This window comes from Delphinus delphis, chromosome 4 (genome assembly GCF_949987515.2).
Source record: "Delphinus delphis chromosome 4, mDelDel1.2, whole genome shotgun sequence".
NCBI lineage: Eukaryota > Metazoa > Chordata > Mammalia > Artiodactyla > Delphinidae > Delphinus > Delphinus delphis.
In genome coordinates this window covers 28,531,398-28,548,406 of record NC_082686.1, presented here as the reverse complement: position 1 = coordinate 28,548,406, position 17,009 = coordinate 28,531,398, and the positions used below count along the sequence as shown (strand labels likewise).

Here is a 17,009-nt window from a genome sequence, read left to right as displayed (position 1 = left end):
CGTTGGTTGGTGTAATGTGAGGAGGTGTTAAGTCTTTTAAATTTGGTGCTCAGTTCGCCATGTTCTTTTCTCTCTGCCAAGGCAACCAGTGAGACTCCCAGACAGTGGAGGTACCACCACCCTGGATGAGCGTGACCATGAGCAGAGCCCGCTGCCAACTCAAGTTGGACATGTAGCAAGAATATGAAATAAACCTTTGAGGTTTTCAGTCACTGAGAGTTTGATACTGCAACATAACGTAGCTTAACCTGGTTGGTACATCCAGTGAAACTGGTGAGCTTGGAATTGATGATTAAGCATTTCTTAAGCACAGGAGTTGTGGGAAATTTGAATTATTGGGAAGGTCAGCTCTGCCCTCTTAAAACACACATCAAAAAAGAAAAAGGAAGAAAGAAAAATGAAAAAAAATTATATAAAAATATATCAGAAATAATAAAAATCCCAATTTTTAAAAATTTTAATAAAAGAAAAACCTTGAAAAACGTCCACATAAAAGCCCTCACAGCAGTTCTATTCATAACTGTCAAAACCTGAAAGTCACCAAGATGTCCTTCAATAGGTAAATGGATAAACAAAATGTGATATATATACATACAATAGAATATCATTCAGTGATTAAATGAACTTAAGCTACAAAGGCACATAAACCTTAAAATTGTATTGCTAAGTGAAAGAAGCCAATCTGAAAAGGCTACATACTATATGGTTCCAGTTATATGACATTTTGGAAAGGGAAAAACTATGGAGACAAAGTGATCAGTGGTTGCCAGGCCCCGGAAAGAGGTGGGAGTGAGCGCAGGAGTGCATGGGAGGGATGAATAGGTAGAAATTAGGGAGTTTTTAGGGCAGTGAAACTGTGATGATACTCAAATTGTGGGTACTTGTAATTATACATTTGTCAAAACCCATAGAGTATATAATACAAAGAATGAACTTTGTATTAAAAATATAAAGTCTACAAAGAATGAACTTTATATTAAAAATACAAAGTCCAATACAAAGTCCAATATAAACCAAGGACTTTAGTTAAAATAATGTATATTGGTTCATCAATTGTAACAAATGTATGGCACTAATACAAGATGTTAATAATAAGGGAAACAGAGGGGGTAGCAGTGTGGAGGTATATGGGGGAGCTCTGTTCTTTCTGCTCAATTTTTCTATACACCTGAAACTGCTCAAAAAATTAATTTAAAAAAAAGCGTAAGAAAAAAACCAAAGAATAATTTTCCTGAGTTAAATACCAAAGAGCATTTAAATGATTACAAATTGAATATGTAAGTGGTGGCCGTTTGTTGCATTGAGTTTGGTCTGTTGGGTTCAATTGTGGAGCATTTGATGGCAGGAAGAGTTATGAATCGGAATATTATCCAAGGGAGGACGTGAAAAAAAATTAAATGAAATTCTCGGAAAAAAGAAAATAGATTTAAGTAAATTATGGTTAATAGGAGGTAAGAAAAGAGTCATTCAAAATAGCACGGGCCAGAAATGTGTCATCCTATGGGTAGAAATAATGCTGCAGCACAACATTGCTTAAGTAGGTTACCCTGGAGGAATGTGGCTTTGAGTCCATTTATTTGATGAGAAATAAGGTAAGTAAGAGGGATCCACTTTGGGGATGGCAGCCTGAGGGGCTCTGCAAACCCGTTCTCCAGCAAAACAACGTAAGTGGTAAAATTATTTTTTAAAAGTACTCTGGGGCTTCCCTGGTGGCGCAGTGGTTGAGAGTCCGCCTGCCGATGCAGGGGACGCGGGTTCGTGCCCCGGTCCGGGAAGATCCCACATGCCGCGGAACGGCTGCGCCCGTGAGCCATGGCCACTGAGCCTGCGCATCCGGAGCCTGTGCTCCGCAACGGGAGAGGCCACAACAGTGAGAGGCCCGCGTACCGCAAAAAAAAAAAAAAGTACTCTGAAAATTTTCCTAAAGGAACACATCAAATGAGGAACGTTATGTAAGAAAGTCTCTTAAATCTTGCTAAGAACATTTGAACCATGACCTACTCCTTCTCCCTCACCGTAGCTTAGTGTGATGGAAGATCCGCTCAAGCTGGGTGTGGCCGTGAAAATGAGGGTCCCTCTCCCCAGCTCCAGTTAAGGGTGTCAATATCTCCTTGGAAGGGCCAGGTGACCAGCATTTCTCATCCTCTGCAAAACTCTGGGTTACAGAGGCTACTGTCGACTGAAAAGAAATGCATAACCTAAACATTGAAAATTATGTTTTATTCAGTGGACTTCCTGGGGACTCAAGCCCAGGAAGCAGCCTCTCAGCTCTGAGGAACTGCTCCGAAGAGGTAAGGGATGAGCCAGGATATAAAGGAGTTTTTGCAAAAAACAAAACAAAAAAAAACAGGGAGTCAGAACATCAAAAGATTACTTACTATTAATTAAAGAAAAACCAGACATCTCAAGTTAATGCATTCAGTGTTTTTCTATGTACCTGAAGATGCAAGAATCTGGGGTCATTGAAATCATTCCTTTGATATGCACCTGACTATCTAGGCCCAGCATCCTGTTTTTCTCCATCCTGAATCCCCTCAGGGTACACAGTCAGCTGCAGTGGCTGCTGGTTTGATGGCTGTAACATCCTTTGTTTACTGATATGGCAGGTGACATTTTGTTGTCAACACTACCTTCCAGGTGAGTGCCACTGAAAGTCAAGGGCTTTCTTCCTCTACTGAGCTTCTTCTCTAAGGGCAGACAATCTATCTTAAATGTGGCAGGGATGAATAAGGGCCTGTAATTGCCCTAGGCCCAGCTCATTCATAGGGTAGAGCTTCCCCACTGGGAGTGGTGAACTGAGAAGACCCAAAGCTATCATGCTCACCCAGCATCCAATTCGTAAAAACAGGGATGTTACTCAGAGAGAAACAGGCCACTATCTCTGTCTTTAGCAATGGCACAGTGGCTCAGAAATTTTGACCAGGGGTTGAGACAAGGCATAAAAACGGAGAGCTCTGAAGCTCTCCCTTCATTTAGAACAGAGTGTGAGAAACTTCAAGCCTAAAATATTCTTGAAAACAACAAAGATCTTGGTGGTAAGCAATTGAGTGGAGGCTGTTAGCTCTATGAGAATAGTAAGCTAAACCACAGGTCAGCTAGTTTACCAGAGGGAATCAGGAAAAGAGACAGCTAAGAAGAGCCCTCTGGGAACAGAATAAATCTCAAAGACCTGCCTCAAAAACCACACTTGCAAAAGGGCCCAAATGTAATTGGGTCAGACAGTGGAGATATTTATGGCCAGGGCATTGTCAAAATAATAATAATAATAATAGTAATATATATACACACACACACACACACACACACACACACACACACATACATACAGAGAGAGAGAGAGTAATGAGAGGACAATTAGTGGAGCCTAACAGCTGGGTGTGACACCAAAAGAGGCAGACAGCAGAGAGATCAGGGAAAGAGCCAACTAAACAGGACCCTGCTAAAACCAACGTCATCCCAGGATGACTCTGTTGGAAAACATCAAAGAACACCTAAATATGTGGGAAGACACTCTATGTTCACAGATTGGAAGATTTAATTTTGTTAAAATGGCAATACCCCGCACATGATCTGCACAAATTCAACACAATCCCTATCAAAATCTCAGCTATCATTTTTGCAGAAATTGACAGTTTTATCCTAAAAGTCATATGTAAATTTAAGAAACCAACAACAGCCAAAATAATCTTGAAAAACAGATTTAGAAGACTCACACTCCCTGATATCAAAAATGCCTACAAAACTCTAGTGATCAAGATGGTGTGGTATTGGCATAGGATAATCACATACATCCATGGAAGAGGACTGAGAGTCCAGAAATGAACCCCTACATTTACAGTCAATTGACTTCATACCCTCATACTTCATGGGTGGCAATATCCAAACCAAACGTTGATTGGTTGTCCATCCTGCTTTTGATGAGTGACCACAACAACAAAGTTCACAGCAAAAATATTCATAATAGCTAAAAAAGAAAACAACCCAAATGTCCATCAACTGATAAAATGACATATACACACAATGGGAAATTATTCAGCAGTAAAAGAGGAAAGTACTGATACATGCTATAACATCGATGAACCTTGAAAACACTAAGCTAAGGTGAATAAAGCCATTCAGAAAAGGTCACGTATTGTACAATACCACTTACATGAAATGTCCAGAACATCTAACTCTATAGACAGAAACGATATTAGTTATCTAGTGACTCCATGAATACACTAAAAATCATTGAATTGTACACTTTAAATGGGTAAATTGTACAGTATATCAATTACATCTCCTTAAATCTATTCTATTAAAAAGAAAAAGAAAAAGAGAGAACGAGAGAGAGAAAGAGAGGGAAGAGAAAAAGGAAGGAAGGGAGGAAGGAAATAAGGAAGCAAGCAAGCAATCTGGTAAGTCGGATGATGCGTTTGAGCTCTGGCCTGTATTCCTGCTTCAGTAAGATTTCACTTGGTGATGATCAGAAACAGCCTCTAAGTACTATATGGTCCCATTAATCTAGTGGCATCAATGTCACTGTTATTTTAAAAAGTTGCACTTTGACTATTCACTTTGAAAGTTGCACTTTGGCTTCTGGGAACCTTTCTTGCATTACTATCAGTTAGCAATTTGGAGCAAAGGTGAGTCCTGGAATACAGCTTTTAGCATGATCACCTCACCCTTAATACTATTTTGCTCATTAAGGCCAGTTGGATAAATACGCATGATGCTTTGATGGTTGTTAGGTTGCTGTCTGGTTTGGTTTTAGGGGAAATGTTAAGTTCATAAGCTTATCACTCTTTTCCCTGGTCTCATATCCCAGTCCTGCAAGTCTACAACCTTACCGAAGTATGAAGAGATGCTGGGGGAAAAAAAATAAAACCAAAAACAACGCAAAAAATCCCCACCTGATTTTAAATATCCAGACTCGCAAGAAACTCCTTACCTTTGATGAGAGGATGAGTATGATTATTTTCTATTAATATGGTTAAGATTAGAAGCCTTCTTGATTCACTTAAGCTAGAAAGGAGCTCATAGGAAGAGAACAGCTTAGGGAGCGTCCCCTCTTCCTTAGAAAACTAGGGACACTGTGCTTCCAACTTCTCTGTCCTCTAAATATGTCTCTAGCTCTTTCCACTATCTAATTACATAAAACATCCACTTAAAAATGTCCCCTTTGAGACAGAGGTTTCCATCTGTTTCTTCCCCATGGCCTAATATCAGGTAGAAATCATGAGTCATCAGTCCTTGGCTAGGGAAAGGGGACCATTTCATCTCCACTGAAAGCCAATCTCCTCCTCCTGAATATGCTCTGTATTTGGATTTTCCACTACCATTTGGACATATGATAAGAGCGATTTCATCTAAGACTTTATTCTTTCTCTTGGGGGTTGGGAACACAAAATGTGGTTTCTCTGGACAAATAAAATGCAGCAGTTAAAAAAAAAGTTTATTAATTTTATGTTATCAGAATGAAAGGAAATTAACATCTCTCAGTCCACTTCCACACATACAAAAGAGATGAGCTTCTGCTGTCACAGTGATTTAGCACACCTTTAAGCACCTGCTGATTCACTGAACATTTGTATTACTTTTCTGATACTCTTAGAACCTGTTGACGTGGCTTTCTAGGTAAGCTGCCACTGTCAAAGCCCTCCGATGAACGTGAATACGTGTGCTAGTGGACTAGTTCGTATGTGGCACTGGTCTCTTGCATTTCCACAACTGTAGGGACTCAGATTTCCTTGAGGATCTGAAATAGCCTAATGCTAAATCCAGGTCCTACCCTGGTGAGGGTCTTACCATCAAGGAGTTAGTTGCACCACACCCACCAAGAGAGCATGTTCTGCCTGGGTGTGATTCTCCATAGTTCAGGAGAGTGTAGCCCTGTGCATCAGGAACTTATTCATGATTGGCAGGAGAGGCCATGGATTCTTGCCTCAGGCCTATCTCAGTGTGGTGTTTGGAAGCTTCCCTGCTAAAGGCAAAAATTCTAAGATGCTCACCGCTGTTTGTAAGAAGATATGGTACAACAGGTAATTAGACCTACATTGGCAAAAACCCCAAAGTTCCCGTCCCATTCTCGAGAACCAGCTCCTCTTGTTAGGAATTTCTCAGCTGATAGCATCTCTGCAGATTAGAGAGGACAGAAGAAAGAATGCCTGGCTTGGCCTACAGAGACCATGAGCCCTAGGGCTAGAGGTAGCCTGGGAGACTGCGCATCGTTTCAGGGAAATGGATGCATCCCAACCTTGTAAATTACTTTGTTTCCCAGCCCAGGGGAAGGGGAGACAGCCTTTCAGTTTTTGTGTGGGGAGAAATCAACCTTCTTTCATTCTTTGACTGGTCATACATTTACTGAGTTAACTGTTACATATCAGGATTTGGACACACTTCACACTTCTTGCCTTTAGAAGGAATACGAAGTATGTTGTTAACCACTCTAATGAAGGAAATTAAGAGAGGTCTACACAAAGCATTATGGGACTGCAGAGGGCTGAGGAACACACTGCCTGAAGGAACTACAGAGGGTTCTTTGAGTGGCAATATTTGTTAGGTTTTGAAGATAAATACAAATTTACAAGGCTGCAGATGGGGAGGAGAGGGCAAAGGAAGGAGGTATTTTAGGCAGAGAGTGTCACATGGTTGAAGGTGATGCCAAGAAGGCATCTTCTTGATGCCAGGAAGGCAGATGTGCTCAGGAAACTGAATTCCTACTGGGAAGGTTTTGAACACTAGAATGATTGGTGGCGATGGGCAGAGACGTGTTAGATGGTGGGAGAATGAGTTGAAAATGTGAGAATGCAGTCAGGGCCACAAGTCCAAGGGCACTCTACCAGATGCGGCAAGGCCAGCTAGCATATCCAACTGGGTGCTGCGAGTCTTATAAGAATTTGCTGCTCATGGAAAGATTGGCTACAATGGCTGCTAGGGGCAACCTGGGAGAAATCTATAGTTTTCTAATTATAGTGAAGTCATCTTACTGTTCTATCCTTAAATTACCATTTCAAATCAGTTAAGGGAAAATACAATCTCAGAAAACATACCAACACCAAAGCTCTACTCTGGGGCCCCGCTGGTGCAGCTTTCAAAAACTACGGGCTGGGCTTCCCTGGTGGAGCAGTGGTTGAGGGTCCGCTTGCCGATGCAGGGGACACAGGTTCGTGCCCCGGTCCGGGAAGATCCCACATGCCGCGGAGCGGCTGGGCCCGTGAGCCATGGCCGCTGAGCCTGCGTATCCGGAGCCTGTGCTCCGCAACGGGAGAGGCCACAACAGTGAGAGGCCCGCGTACCGCAAAAAACAAAAAAACAAAAAAAACAAACAAAAAAAAACTACGGGCTATGAAACCCATACAATGTTAGGCCATTTCCTTTTCCAGATGTGTTTGGAGGTGAATGAGTATCAGCAAAAAAGAGCAAAACGAACAGTCCAAAAGGATTGTAAACTTTTCTTAAAGCTCAGAGCACCTAACCAATGAAGTTTGGTAAAAGCAAAGGCTGGACAGTAGAAGGCTGTCTAGGTCTTTGTCGGTGAAAAGGCTGTAAAAGGACTGTTTGGAATGGCTGAAAAATCCTCTTCTGACTACAGAAGTGTACTATTGATATTTTAAAATTTGGCTATTGCTGGAAGGGTTTATGTATTTACCTTTAGACACGCAAATGAGGGCATCATAAGTGCAGCAGCACTTCTCCAGGACTGAAGTTTATGGGATTTGAATTTTATTTCCAATTATTCTGTTACCAACTAAAGAGTACATTAACTCTGGCTTTTTAGAGCAAGGGTCTTTAACTTGCCTACGAGGACGGCATCTTTAAAATGTTTTAAGTATTATCGTACCAACCATTTAGAGAAATGTAGCAGTAAATTAACGCTAAAAGGTGACAACAGATCCCTCCACCAACCCTTACAAGGTGCTAGCGTCAGATACTTCTTAAGTTTGATGGAATAAATGAAAAATGTCATGCTTAACATTTAAAATCTATTTTCTGTAAACAAATAGGTCACAGTTTAGTGATAGTAGTGGTAGGAGAAAACTTGTTCAAAATTATTTCTTTGTAAAGGAGTCTTCCACATTAACAAGCTTGAAATAGAACTTGGCACAGAGTGGGTGATCATAATCTGATTAGATTATGAAAGACTTTCCATATTAAAGTCATTGGCGCTAACTTATAGTCAAGAGGAGTTACTAACTGGGGTGGTTTTCTTCTTAAAAATCCCTCAATTTATTACATGATGAGCTCGTTATGCCTTTTTACCGCATAAATCAATAAACAAAACAAAACGTGGCTGTGCATCTCTGGTTCCGATGACAGTGTCTGTACAGACGGCAAAGCATAACTTTTCAACATTTTAATCATGTAGAACAGTTGTATGTATTTCTATTACCTGGATATTTTTTTAGACAGTGTTTATAAACTTGTTAGGGAGAAGGTGCAAAATTTTCAGATTTTAATTTGAGATTTTAATAGGCCTATTTTAGTGTCAGAAAACAGAAACTGATCTTCGGGAAAATGCCTTCCTCTTAAATTATTATTAATATATTTGTAAAAAATAATGCCCTCCCCACCCCAGATCATCAGTTCACAGGTATAGTTCTTTTTCCTTTTTCTAAATAAATTGGTCTCTATTACTTATTACATAAGGACATTGCTTATGCTCAACTACTCATTACCTATACACATATAGTATACATACACACGTGTGCAAGCGCACACATTCATTTTTGCAAAACGTTTGGAGACTTCTTAAAAAAATACATTTAGGGCTTCCCTTGTGGCGCAGCGGTTGAGAGTCCGCCTGCCGATGCAGAGGACATGGGTTCGTGCCCCGGTCCGGGAGGATTCCACATGCCGTGGAGCGGCTGGGCCCGTGAGCCGTGGTCACTGAGCCTGCGCTCTGCAACGGGAGAGGCCACAACAGTGAGAGGCCCGCGTACCGCAAAAAAAACAAAAAAAAACAAACCAAAAAACACCCCAAAATTAACACCCGTCGAAACTTGGATAAAAACCTAATAAAATCCTATCTTAAAACAAGTTTATATCAAATCAATTTTATTTTTGAACACTGTACAAACTTTTTCCCACTTCAAAAATCCAGGATGACCACCCAGTTACACACCAAGCAATAGAATCAAGGATGGGTAGCAGAGGCTATAGGCTGATTGTCTTTCTGAGCTATGCTTCAATTGCCCTGTCTCTAGATATACTAACTCGCAGGCCACCTTCTTTTTTTTCCCTTTATTTTTCTGAGAAGGGCAAAGCATTCTTGAAGACTTGTTATTTTCATGACCAGAGACTTTTATGTTTATGGAAAACCTGAAAATCGGAGACAGCCCAGAAAATAACAATCATTTCAAACCAGAGACAATGCATTTTTTTTCCTCATTTATTCAAATTCACTGCAGGAAGTAAACACTAAAAGATTAAAAAACACAACAAAAAGTTCACACTGCAGTATGTACAGTTTCATGACATCACATGAAGAAATTAAATTTCTAATAAAAATGACAAATTATATTACTGAGCATATCGCATCAAAATTGGTTGTGTAAACCCCAGAATTCATACCATGAATGGTAATGTGCCTGTACTCCAGTACACTGGAATACTCCTGGTATATTATTATGCTTCCAATGGGATTAAAAAATTCATGAAAGTAGTTGTGTGAATTCTTTATGTTGAAAAGTGGTTGACTTGATTTAAAAAGTTTTAAGACCCTTGGATTCAAAGCACATTCTTTCACAAAGCTTAAACCACGGAAGTCATGTCCAGAAATGGAATACTGTTATGTTGGGATGAATATCTGATCTGACTGCTTAAGACATTCTGCCAAATGCACAGATGCACAGGGTCCCCCATGCACTTTTCATGCAGCAGGTAATCACAACTTAAATAAAAGGCTTACTCTATACATTTGTCCAGACTTGCAACTGTATACACACATGCACAATTTTTAAACCTGTCCGATTATATTTACACTTATACATGGAATATACAGAAACCAAAGAGATTAAAAGGCTTTTCTGTTGTATTAGAACAATACAAAATATGTACTTTTCATTAAGGAAATCACTATTTACATCACCTTTAAAAACCAATTTTAACATCTTCATGTAACAAGTCAATATATATATATATACATATTATATATATATATATATATATATAAAATATATACTCTCACCAGTTTACTCTTCTGTAAGATGCAGCAGAGAATAAACAGGTAATGCTACCTTACTGATGTCAATGAGAGCTGTAGTACCCTTTCACAAATGACTTTATTAGGAAGAAATTGTCTAGATATCTAAAATAGTCCTTGAAAATGTGTATATGTGCATCCTTGTATCTACATATGCATAAATGAACTGCATTTATGGATGTAGGCCCTTTCTCACCGCTCTTCTTTAAAATCATACTAAACTCAAATTGGGGACACTCCAGTAAATCAGAACAGGTTTCTTTGTGGTCATGTTTATTTATATATGACATACCTTCGTTTCTTTGACTGCTGACAACAGTAACAACAACAACAAAACAAACGACCAACCAAAGAAACAAACAAAAAAAGCAAAGCTGGCCCTTGATGTTCTTTTTCCTGACCTAAGTTTCACCCCCTTGTAAAAGCCCATTTTCCCCTAACCAAGGGGGAATATCAATATTTTTTTCGGCTCCAGACCTTTCACAATGGCAGAAAAAAATGACTTGGTTAAAAGCTTATTTATACAGTGTAGACAATAAGATTGTCACAGAATAAAGATGGGATGGAGTTGAATATCTTCACTGGCCCGTGGAATTTTCATGATGTAGCATAATATTCGCTCCTATTATTTTATAATATATCCAGTAACTATTTACAAATTATTTTGAGAAAAAAATAATCATTTAGGGTTTTAGATCATATTAGGAAATAACGCCCATTTTTAATATAAAAATCTTAGAAACAACCTCAAGTAGAACAATTTCAAATAGATTTCCTTCTAATTAACGGTCGATTATATAACAATTTTTTGATCGGTCAGTTGCTAACTCAGCTCACAATTAAACCCAAAAATATCTGGTGAAAGAATTGTGGATTGTAAAAACTGAACTGAAAAGCATGGACTTGTTTCAAGATAGAAACCCCATGCGGCTCGATAATACATTAAGTTCTTCCAAGAAAACATCAATGTTTACTTTTAATCACTATTTTAAAATAACAGATCCGATGGAGTGACTGTGTACAAATCTGTCATGTATATGTGCCCTTCGTACTTTTTTGTTTAGTCAATCTGAGTTTAGTGCCTTTCTTGGGTTTGAAATAAATGTTTTCATCTTTGTCAGCACTGTTCTTAGGACAATGGTTTTAATAGAAGTTAAGGATGTATTCAGGAGGAGTCGCCAAACCATCCTGGAATCACCTGAGTTTGGTAAGTGGCCCTGTTATTCCATCCCTAAGGCTAATTAAGTAGATGTTACTCATTAGAACACACAAATAATCACAGATTTTCCTGAGATGTTGAGCCAAATATGAAAGTTGTCCCCTCCACCCGATTTTTTTTTGTCATAAAAAGTATTCTGAACCCGATTTCCAAAGTCATAGCAGTAATATATGAAGTACAATATTGCAAATTTTGAGTTGATGTGTGACTGTACTGGGGAAAATACAGGCATCAAATAGTTTGTTCACAATCCTGTGTTGAGAGAAGTCATACGCAATGGTTTCAATTTTCAAAATTCAAATTGCAGTGTGCAGAAGAAACACCTAGGGAGTATATTAAGATGCAGAAGGAAGATTCCCAGGTCCACTTAGCAGAGATTCTTGTTCTGTAGATCTGAGATGCTGCCTAGGAATCTGCATTTTAAAACAAGTGCTCCAGATGATTCTAATGCAGGTGGTCTGAGTCCAACTTTAAGAAACCCTGGTCATAAGACTCACAGGTACCACAGAAACGGTGAGAAGTAGCTTTTACAAGAGATGGTGAAAACTGTCCAAAGAAAAGCCATTTTGCTTGTTAAAAACAACTTCTTATTTCAACTATTCAGGAAACCACCTGAAGATACATGTTAACTTTCCTAATTCTGTAAAAGGAGGAATATTAATTTAGTAAAGTAGTTAAAATACAAAAATGGAAATCTGCCTTTTTTTAAAGATCTATCAAACTTCCATCAATTGTAATCAATGTTTACTAAGTAGTACAAGGTTTAAAGAAGTATAGTATATTGAAAAGGATTGGGGTGGGGCAGACACATTGAGGAACCACAAAACCCCTTCCAAGAATTAAAAATAAATGTGTTTTCTTTCTTTTTTTTTTTTTTAGCAAAAGTGAAAAATGTAAGCATATTTTTTTCTAATTTGTTTTTGAACTGAAAAAATGAATCAGTATCAGGTTCTTTGATTCAATAATTATCCTTTAGGAGTTATTATTTAACAATTTGGACTTTAAAAAAACGTGTTATGTATGCTGACTTCTGAAAAGCAAAATAAAGTACCCTAATAAAGGCAGCAATGCATTAATCCACTGTGGGTGGAGATTCACATTTTAATTTATGCCTATTATTTATGATTAAAAAAGAATATCATTCATGGGCTACTCACAGTTGTTGTCTGATGCATAAGAAGGTGTTAAACAACCAATTGCTAGTTCAGCAGCTTCCTCATGACATCTAATGTAAAGCAAGAAGTAGTATGCATATTTAAACATCACAGTAACCAATTCTTTTCAAAATGAAAAAGTTTCAATTATACCATGCTTTTCTCAAATCATGCGCTTATTTATACAGATCTCAAGCTCATACTAGTTAGTTTTAAAAAGATCCAAAGATGGATGGCAGGTACATTTTATTCTGATTCTTTTTTTATTGTTAGCACGTTTCCCAGAAGTCCGTAAACTTCTCCATTTGCACTGTGTGGGCGAGAGGCATTATTTCCCATATGGCTATTGTAAGTGCTTCTTAAATTAAAGAAAGAAGCTTTAGTTTCTGCAGCAGGAAGTAACTCCTCTTTGATTGTAACCTGTGAGATACTTTCAGCAGATGAAGGCTCCCTCCAAATGTCCTTGTCCTGTGTTTCTCGACTGGTAACAGAATTGCCTCCTTTCTGGAGCATGTAATACAGTATTGGGTTAGTTTTGGTCAGTCTCGGAGAGTCTTTCTCATACTCACTCTTATCCACGTCTGTGATAACCCACTTGATGGGTCCCTTCTCACTGGGCACGGAACACCCATTCACAAGCCCAGATTCTGGTCTAGACCCTGCGCAGCCCAGGTGCTCAGGGAAAGGAGGGCTCACAGGAGGTTTTCCTACACCGGGGTATGGAAATGTCCTGTGGCCCATGCAGCTGTTGGGCTGAGCTGCACTGTACATCAGTCCGTTCAAAGAAGAAATGCTGAAGTCAGGCTTGCTACTGGTCACAGTGCTTCTGTGTCCTTTTTTTTTACTGTCGACGACAGAACTACTCCTGTGCTGAGACAAATCTCTCACACAGTTTTCTGAGAGAAGCAGCTGTTTCAGAACGTTGAAGCTTTTGCTCTCTCTGGCCCAATTCCTGTGTTCGCTGTCACTTGCTGAACCATGGCTGGCAGGATATTTAAACTCAAGATCATTTCTGCTAAGCTTCAGCTCTTGCTGGTTAAGCAAGGACCCATACAGCACCTTCGGAGCACTGGGACTGTTTGCAGCATCGACTATGTTATTTCTCATCTTTTTAAATGGATTTTCTAATGGCTCAGTATGAAGCTTCCTTTTTTTAGGGACCATGCAAAGATTCTTTGAGTCTACAAGTGTCAGTTCACTATTTCTGTGACTGCTGTCCAGGTCATCAGCCGGGTGACTCTCTTGGTTTTGTCTCAGCAGTCGACTTAGCAGACCGTTCTTAGAGAAAGAAAAATCCTGAGGTGAGACCGGCTCCGATTTGAAGTCCTCAGATGCTGGTAAGACAGCTGTGCTTCCCTGCAAGGCAGGAGCCACGCCTAAGAAGGGGGCACCCTGAGCGTCGTGGCTCAAGGGCACATTTGTGGTATGCGTATGCAAGTCATCGCAAGGCTCAGATTTTATTTTCACCATCAATATTTGTTCACTTAAAGCTCTATCTGTATGTTCCTGAGTACTTTCATCTCTTAAGGGCATCTTCTCTTTCTTTTCGGGCTTCCCTTTGTTGGGGTTTCCCAGCAGCAACTGGAGGACGGTGCGCCTTTCAAGCAGATTTTCTATTTCAGAACCAGAAAGTCCTGGTTCAGGACCTGTTGCGTGACTGCTGAATGCTTTATTTTCTTCAACTGCATTTGTTTTATTTGAGAGCAGAGGGCTATTTAGTCTATCAGTCATACCTGTAGGTTTCTCTGTGTTTACGCTCAGCAGCTGTTTACTGGGTCTCTGCTCTTCCCCTGACACAGAAGACTGCATTCCACATTGCGCTAGATTTTGTAACAGTTTACTGGCACTGAAAGTGGCAGAGTTTTGTGTGCCTTCATTTTGGACTGGTTTCTCCCCTTGCGATTCTTTGCTTTTTGTAAGGTCCATCAGGTGGTTCGATGCGGTATTCGTTGGCTTTTCAGACTGAGGGCCGCAGGCATACAGTGGGGAATTCCATTTGATGACCAGAGAGTGTTGGGAAAGGTTGATGGGAGACTCGGCTTTGGTGGATGCAAGTAATGGTGGAGTGCTCACTGGAGTAGTCCTGCTGGTACTAGGGCTTTCTATGACAGAAGTCCGCGTGTAATTATGTGTGCTGAACTTTGTCCCATCACTGTGTGGTTCCTGAGGGCTGTTGTTTCTTTCTGCATTTTCTTCATTCTTATGGCCAAGTAGCAACTGAAGAAGGGTTACTTTCTGGTGCGAATTTAGCTTAGAATTCTTTGAGGTATCTTGATCTTCTTTGATATCTACTTCGGGGACTTTGGGATCCCAAGTGTTTAGCAAGGACTGAGTTAAGTTATCCAGAGAAACAGGCTGGTCAGGTTCTGGTTTTTCGATTCGGTGTTTGCAAGACAAGTCTATGGGAACACAGTTGGAATATGAACTTTCATCACCACTGCTATCATCTGTAAAACTAGGATTGTTATCCGAGTATTCATCAATAGTTGTAGGTGTACTGCTCTCCTCAAAAAGGCTTCCTTTCTCACTATGACTGTGTCCGTTCATTGGCTTAGGTATGGTCTGGCTTTTAAGGAGATGTAAAAGCAAACTGTTATTAGCAGCTTGTTTTGCATTGCTTCTTTCCAGTGAGTTCTTATAGCCTGCATTTTTGGGGGAAGAAGGAACAATACCCATCGGAGTTTGAAATGCTGTACTTTTGCTAGCCATTAGTTTGTTTGATGATGCTCTTGCCTGACCATTAAGATGGCTTGACATTCCTTTTGAGAACTGGAAACTGCCCACATCCTTTTGGCCATTTTCTTGTAATCTGGCCATAGCAGCAAGTCTTTCACTTGCCGCCTGATTTGCATTTTGTGTCTTTAAAGCATGTTCTCGAGAATACTGCTGTAAATGGGCTTCGCTTGAAAGGAGTAATGCTAATTGGCTACAAGCAACACTTGGCTTGGGTGAAGTGGCAGGACTAGCCCTTTTTTCCACCATGCTCGCGACAGCCTGTAACCTCGCAGCACACGACAAGGGTTCACTCATGACCTTTGTGCCACTCTGTCCAACATGATGAGGTGACTCTACGAACCTATCTCTGATGAGGTTTTTAGTTACGTCAGGGAGACTGGTATCAGGCTTTTGATCTTTAGCTTTACTTTTCTTCAGCAAAGTTTTTAAGTGACTTGATGCGACACCGTAGCACCTTAAATCCTTCTCCACTTTTAAAGAATTATGACTGAGGGCGTATCCTTGCTCCTTGAGGCTCTGCCTAATCTGTTGTGACAGAGCAACAGTCTGCAGCCTAGAGCTGAACGACTGAAGCAAAGAGGCCAGTACCGTGTTATCCTGTTTGCCTTTAGGCACACTGTCAGCCATGCCAGCCAGCAAAGCTTCCTTCTTTACGTTTAAATTTACGATGGAATCAGACAGCCTCTTCCGCTTCGCTGCATTCCAGTCCTCAGAAGACTGCAAGAGTCTGGCTTTTTTGAGATGCAGCATGCCAGATCCCTGATATGTATGTGTATTGAGAACTGGACCATTACTTTGACAGGTGGGAAATGCATTACCAGAAATGTTAAAGTTCTGATCTTCTTCATTACAGCCAGCAGACTTTTTGTCGATGGCAGTACCTGATCCCTCTGCTGCCTGATGCATTAGTAATCCTTCTAGGTAAGTTAAAACAATAGAATCCTGGTGCACATCAGAGCCAAGCTCTTCTCCATGAGTCATGTTCAATAGAAGTGTTCACAAAGGCTTGGTTTCTATTCACTTTGAAGAATGGTTTTCTGTGGGTGAGTGAGACGTAACTTCAATTAGTGAATGTCGGTTTCTCACCTTCCATAGTAATTAGACAGAGGTGTACTGTTCCGTTCCGACCGGGATTGGTCTGCTGGTTGGCAATGAGGAGACAAAAGGCAGGCAGGCTCCCAACGCAGCCTGACTGCAGAGTTGATAACTCCCAAGCAAGAAGCAGCAGCAGAATTCCTCAACACACAGGTCTGCAGCAGCAAGCAGATAGAATCCTTAGTGAATATACTGCTTCTCCTTCTTCACCTTTTGTTCCACAATTAATGCAAATATCAGTGTTCTATAAAATAAATAAATAAAAATAGTTAAGGAGGTGAAGCATTAGAATTATGCTGTGATACCTGGAAGCAGAAAAATCCAGCACTTGTCAGTTTCTCAGTGTATATATACAATATACATATATATGCATTGTCACTTCTTCAGTAATTTATGTTGTTATTCCTATTAAATTGGAAATCTCTACTGGAAATCCTATGGATTAATCCATATTGTTAAAATGATCCAATCAGAGAAGAGAAAATACTTTAATGTTACGTAACTGTCTTCAAAAGTCCACCAAGTTTCTGAATTTTCATAAACACCTTTCTGCAAAGTGATGTGAATGCTAAGTCTTTTCTGTAGCACCACAGCTCTATGAGGGGCTAGAATGAGCTTCCTT

The 17,009-nt window shown here is 40.0% G+C and overlaps 1 protein-coding gene across 2 annotated transcripts in view; it reads right to left on the bottom strand.

The window, feature by feature from the left end:
• The window catches only part of NRIP1 (nuclear receptor interacting protein 1), a 73,552-nt gene extending 57,170 nt beyond the window's left edge, over positions 1 to 16,382 (bottom strand). Inside the window, exons 1-2 of one of the 2 annotated variants that reach the window (XM_060010468.1) lie at positions 12,560 to 16,382; positions 11,906 to 12,042 (exon numbers count right to left, since the gene is read on the bottom strand). In XM_060010468.1, the coding sequence (XP_059866451.1) occupies positions 12,803 to 16,273 (3,471 nt within the window). In that variant the 5' untranslated portion in view covers positions 16,274 to 16,382 and the 3' untranslated portion in view covers positions 11,906 to 12,042; positions 12,560 to 12,802. Of the gene's footprint in view, positions 1 to 11,905; positions 12,043 to 12,559 lie in introns of those variants that run through there. The other variant, XM_060010469.1, reaches the window with a different exon arrangement.
• Positions 16,383 to 17,009: the final 627 nt, after the last annotated feature.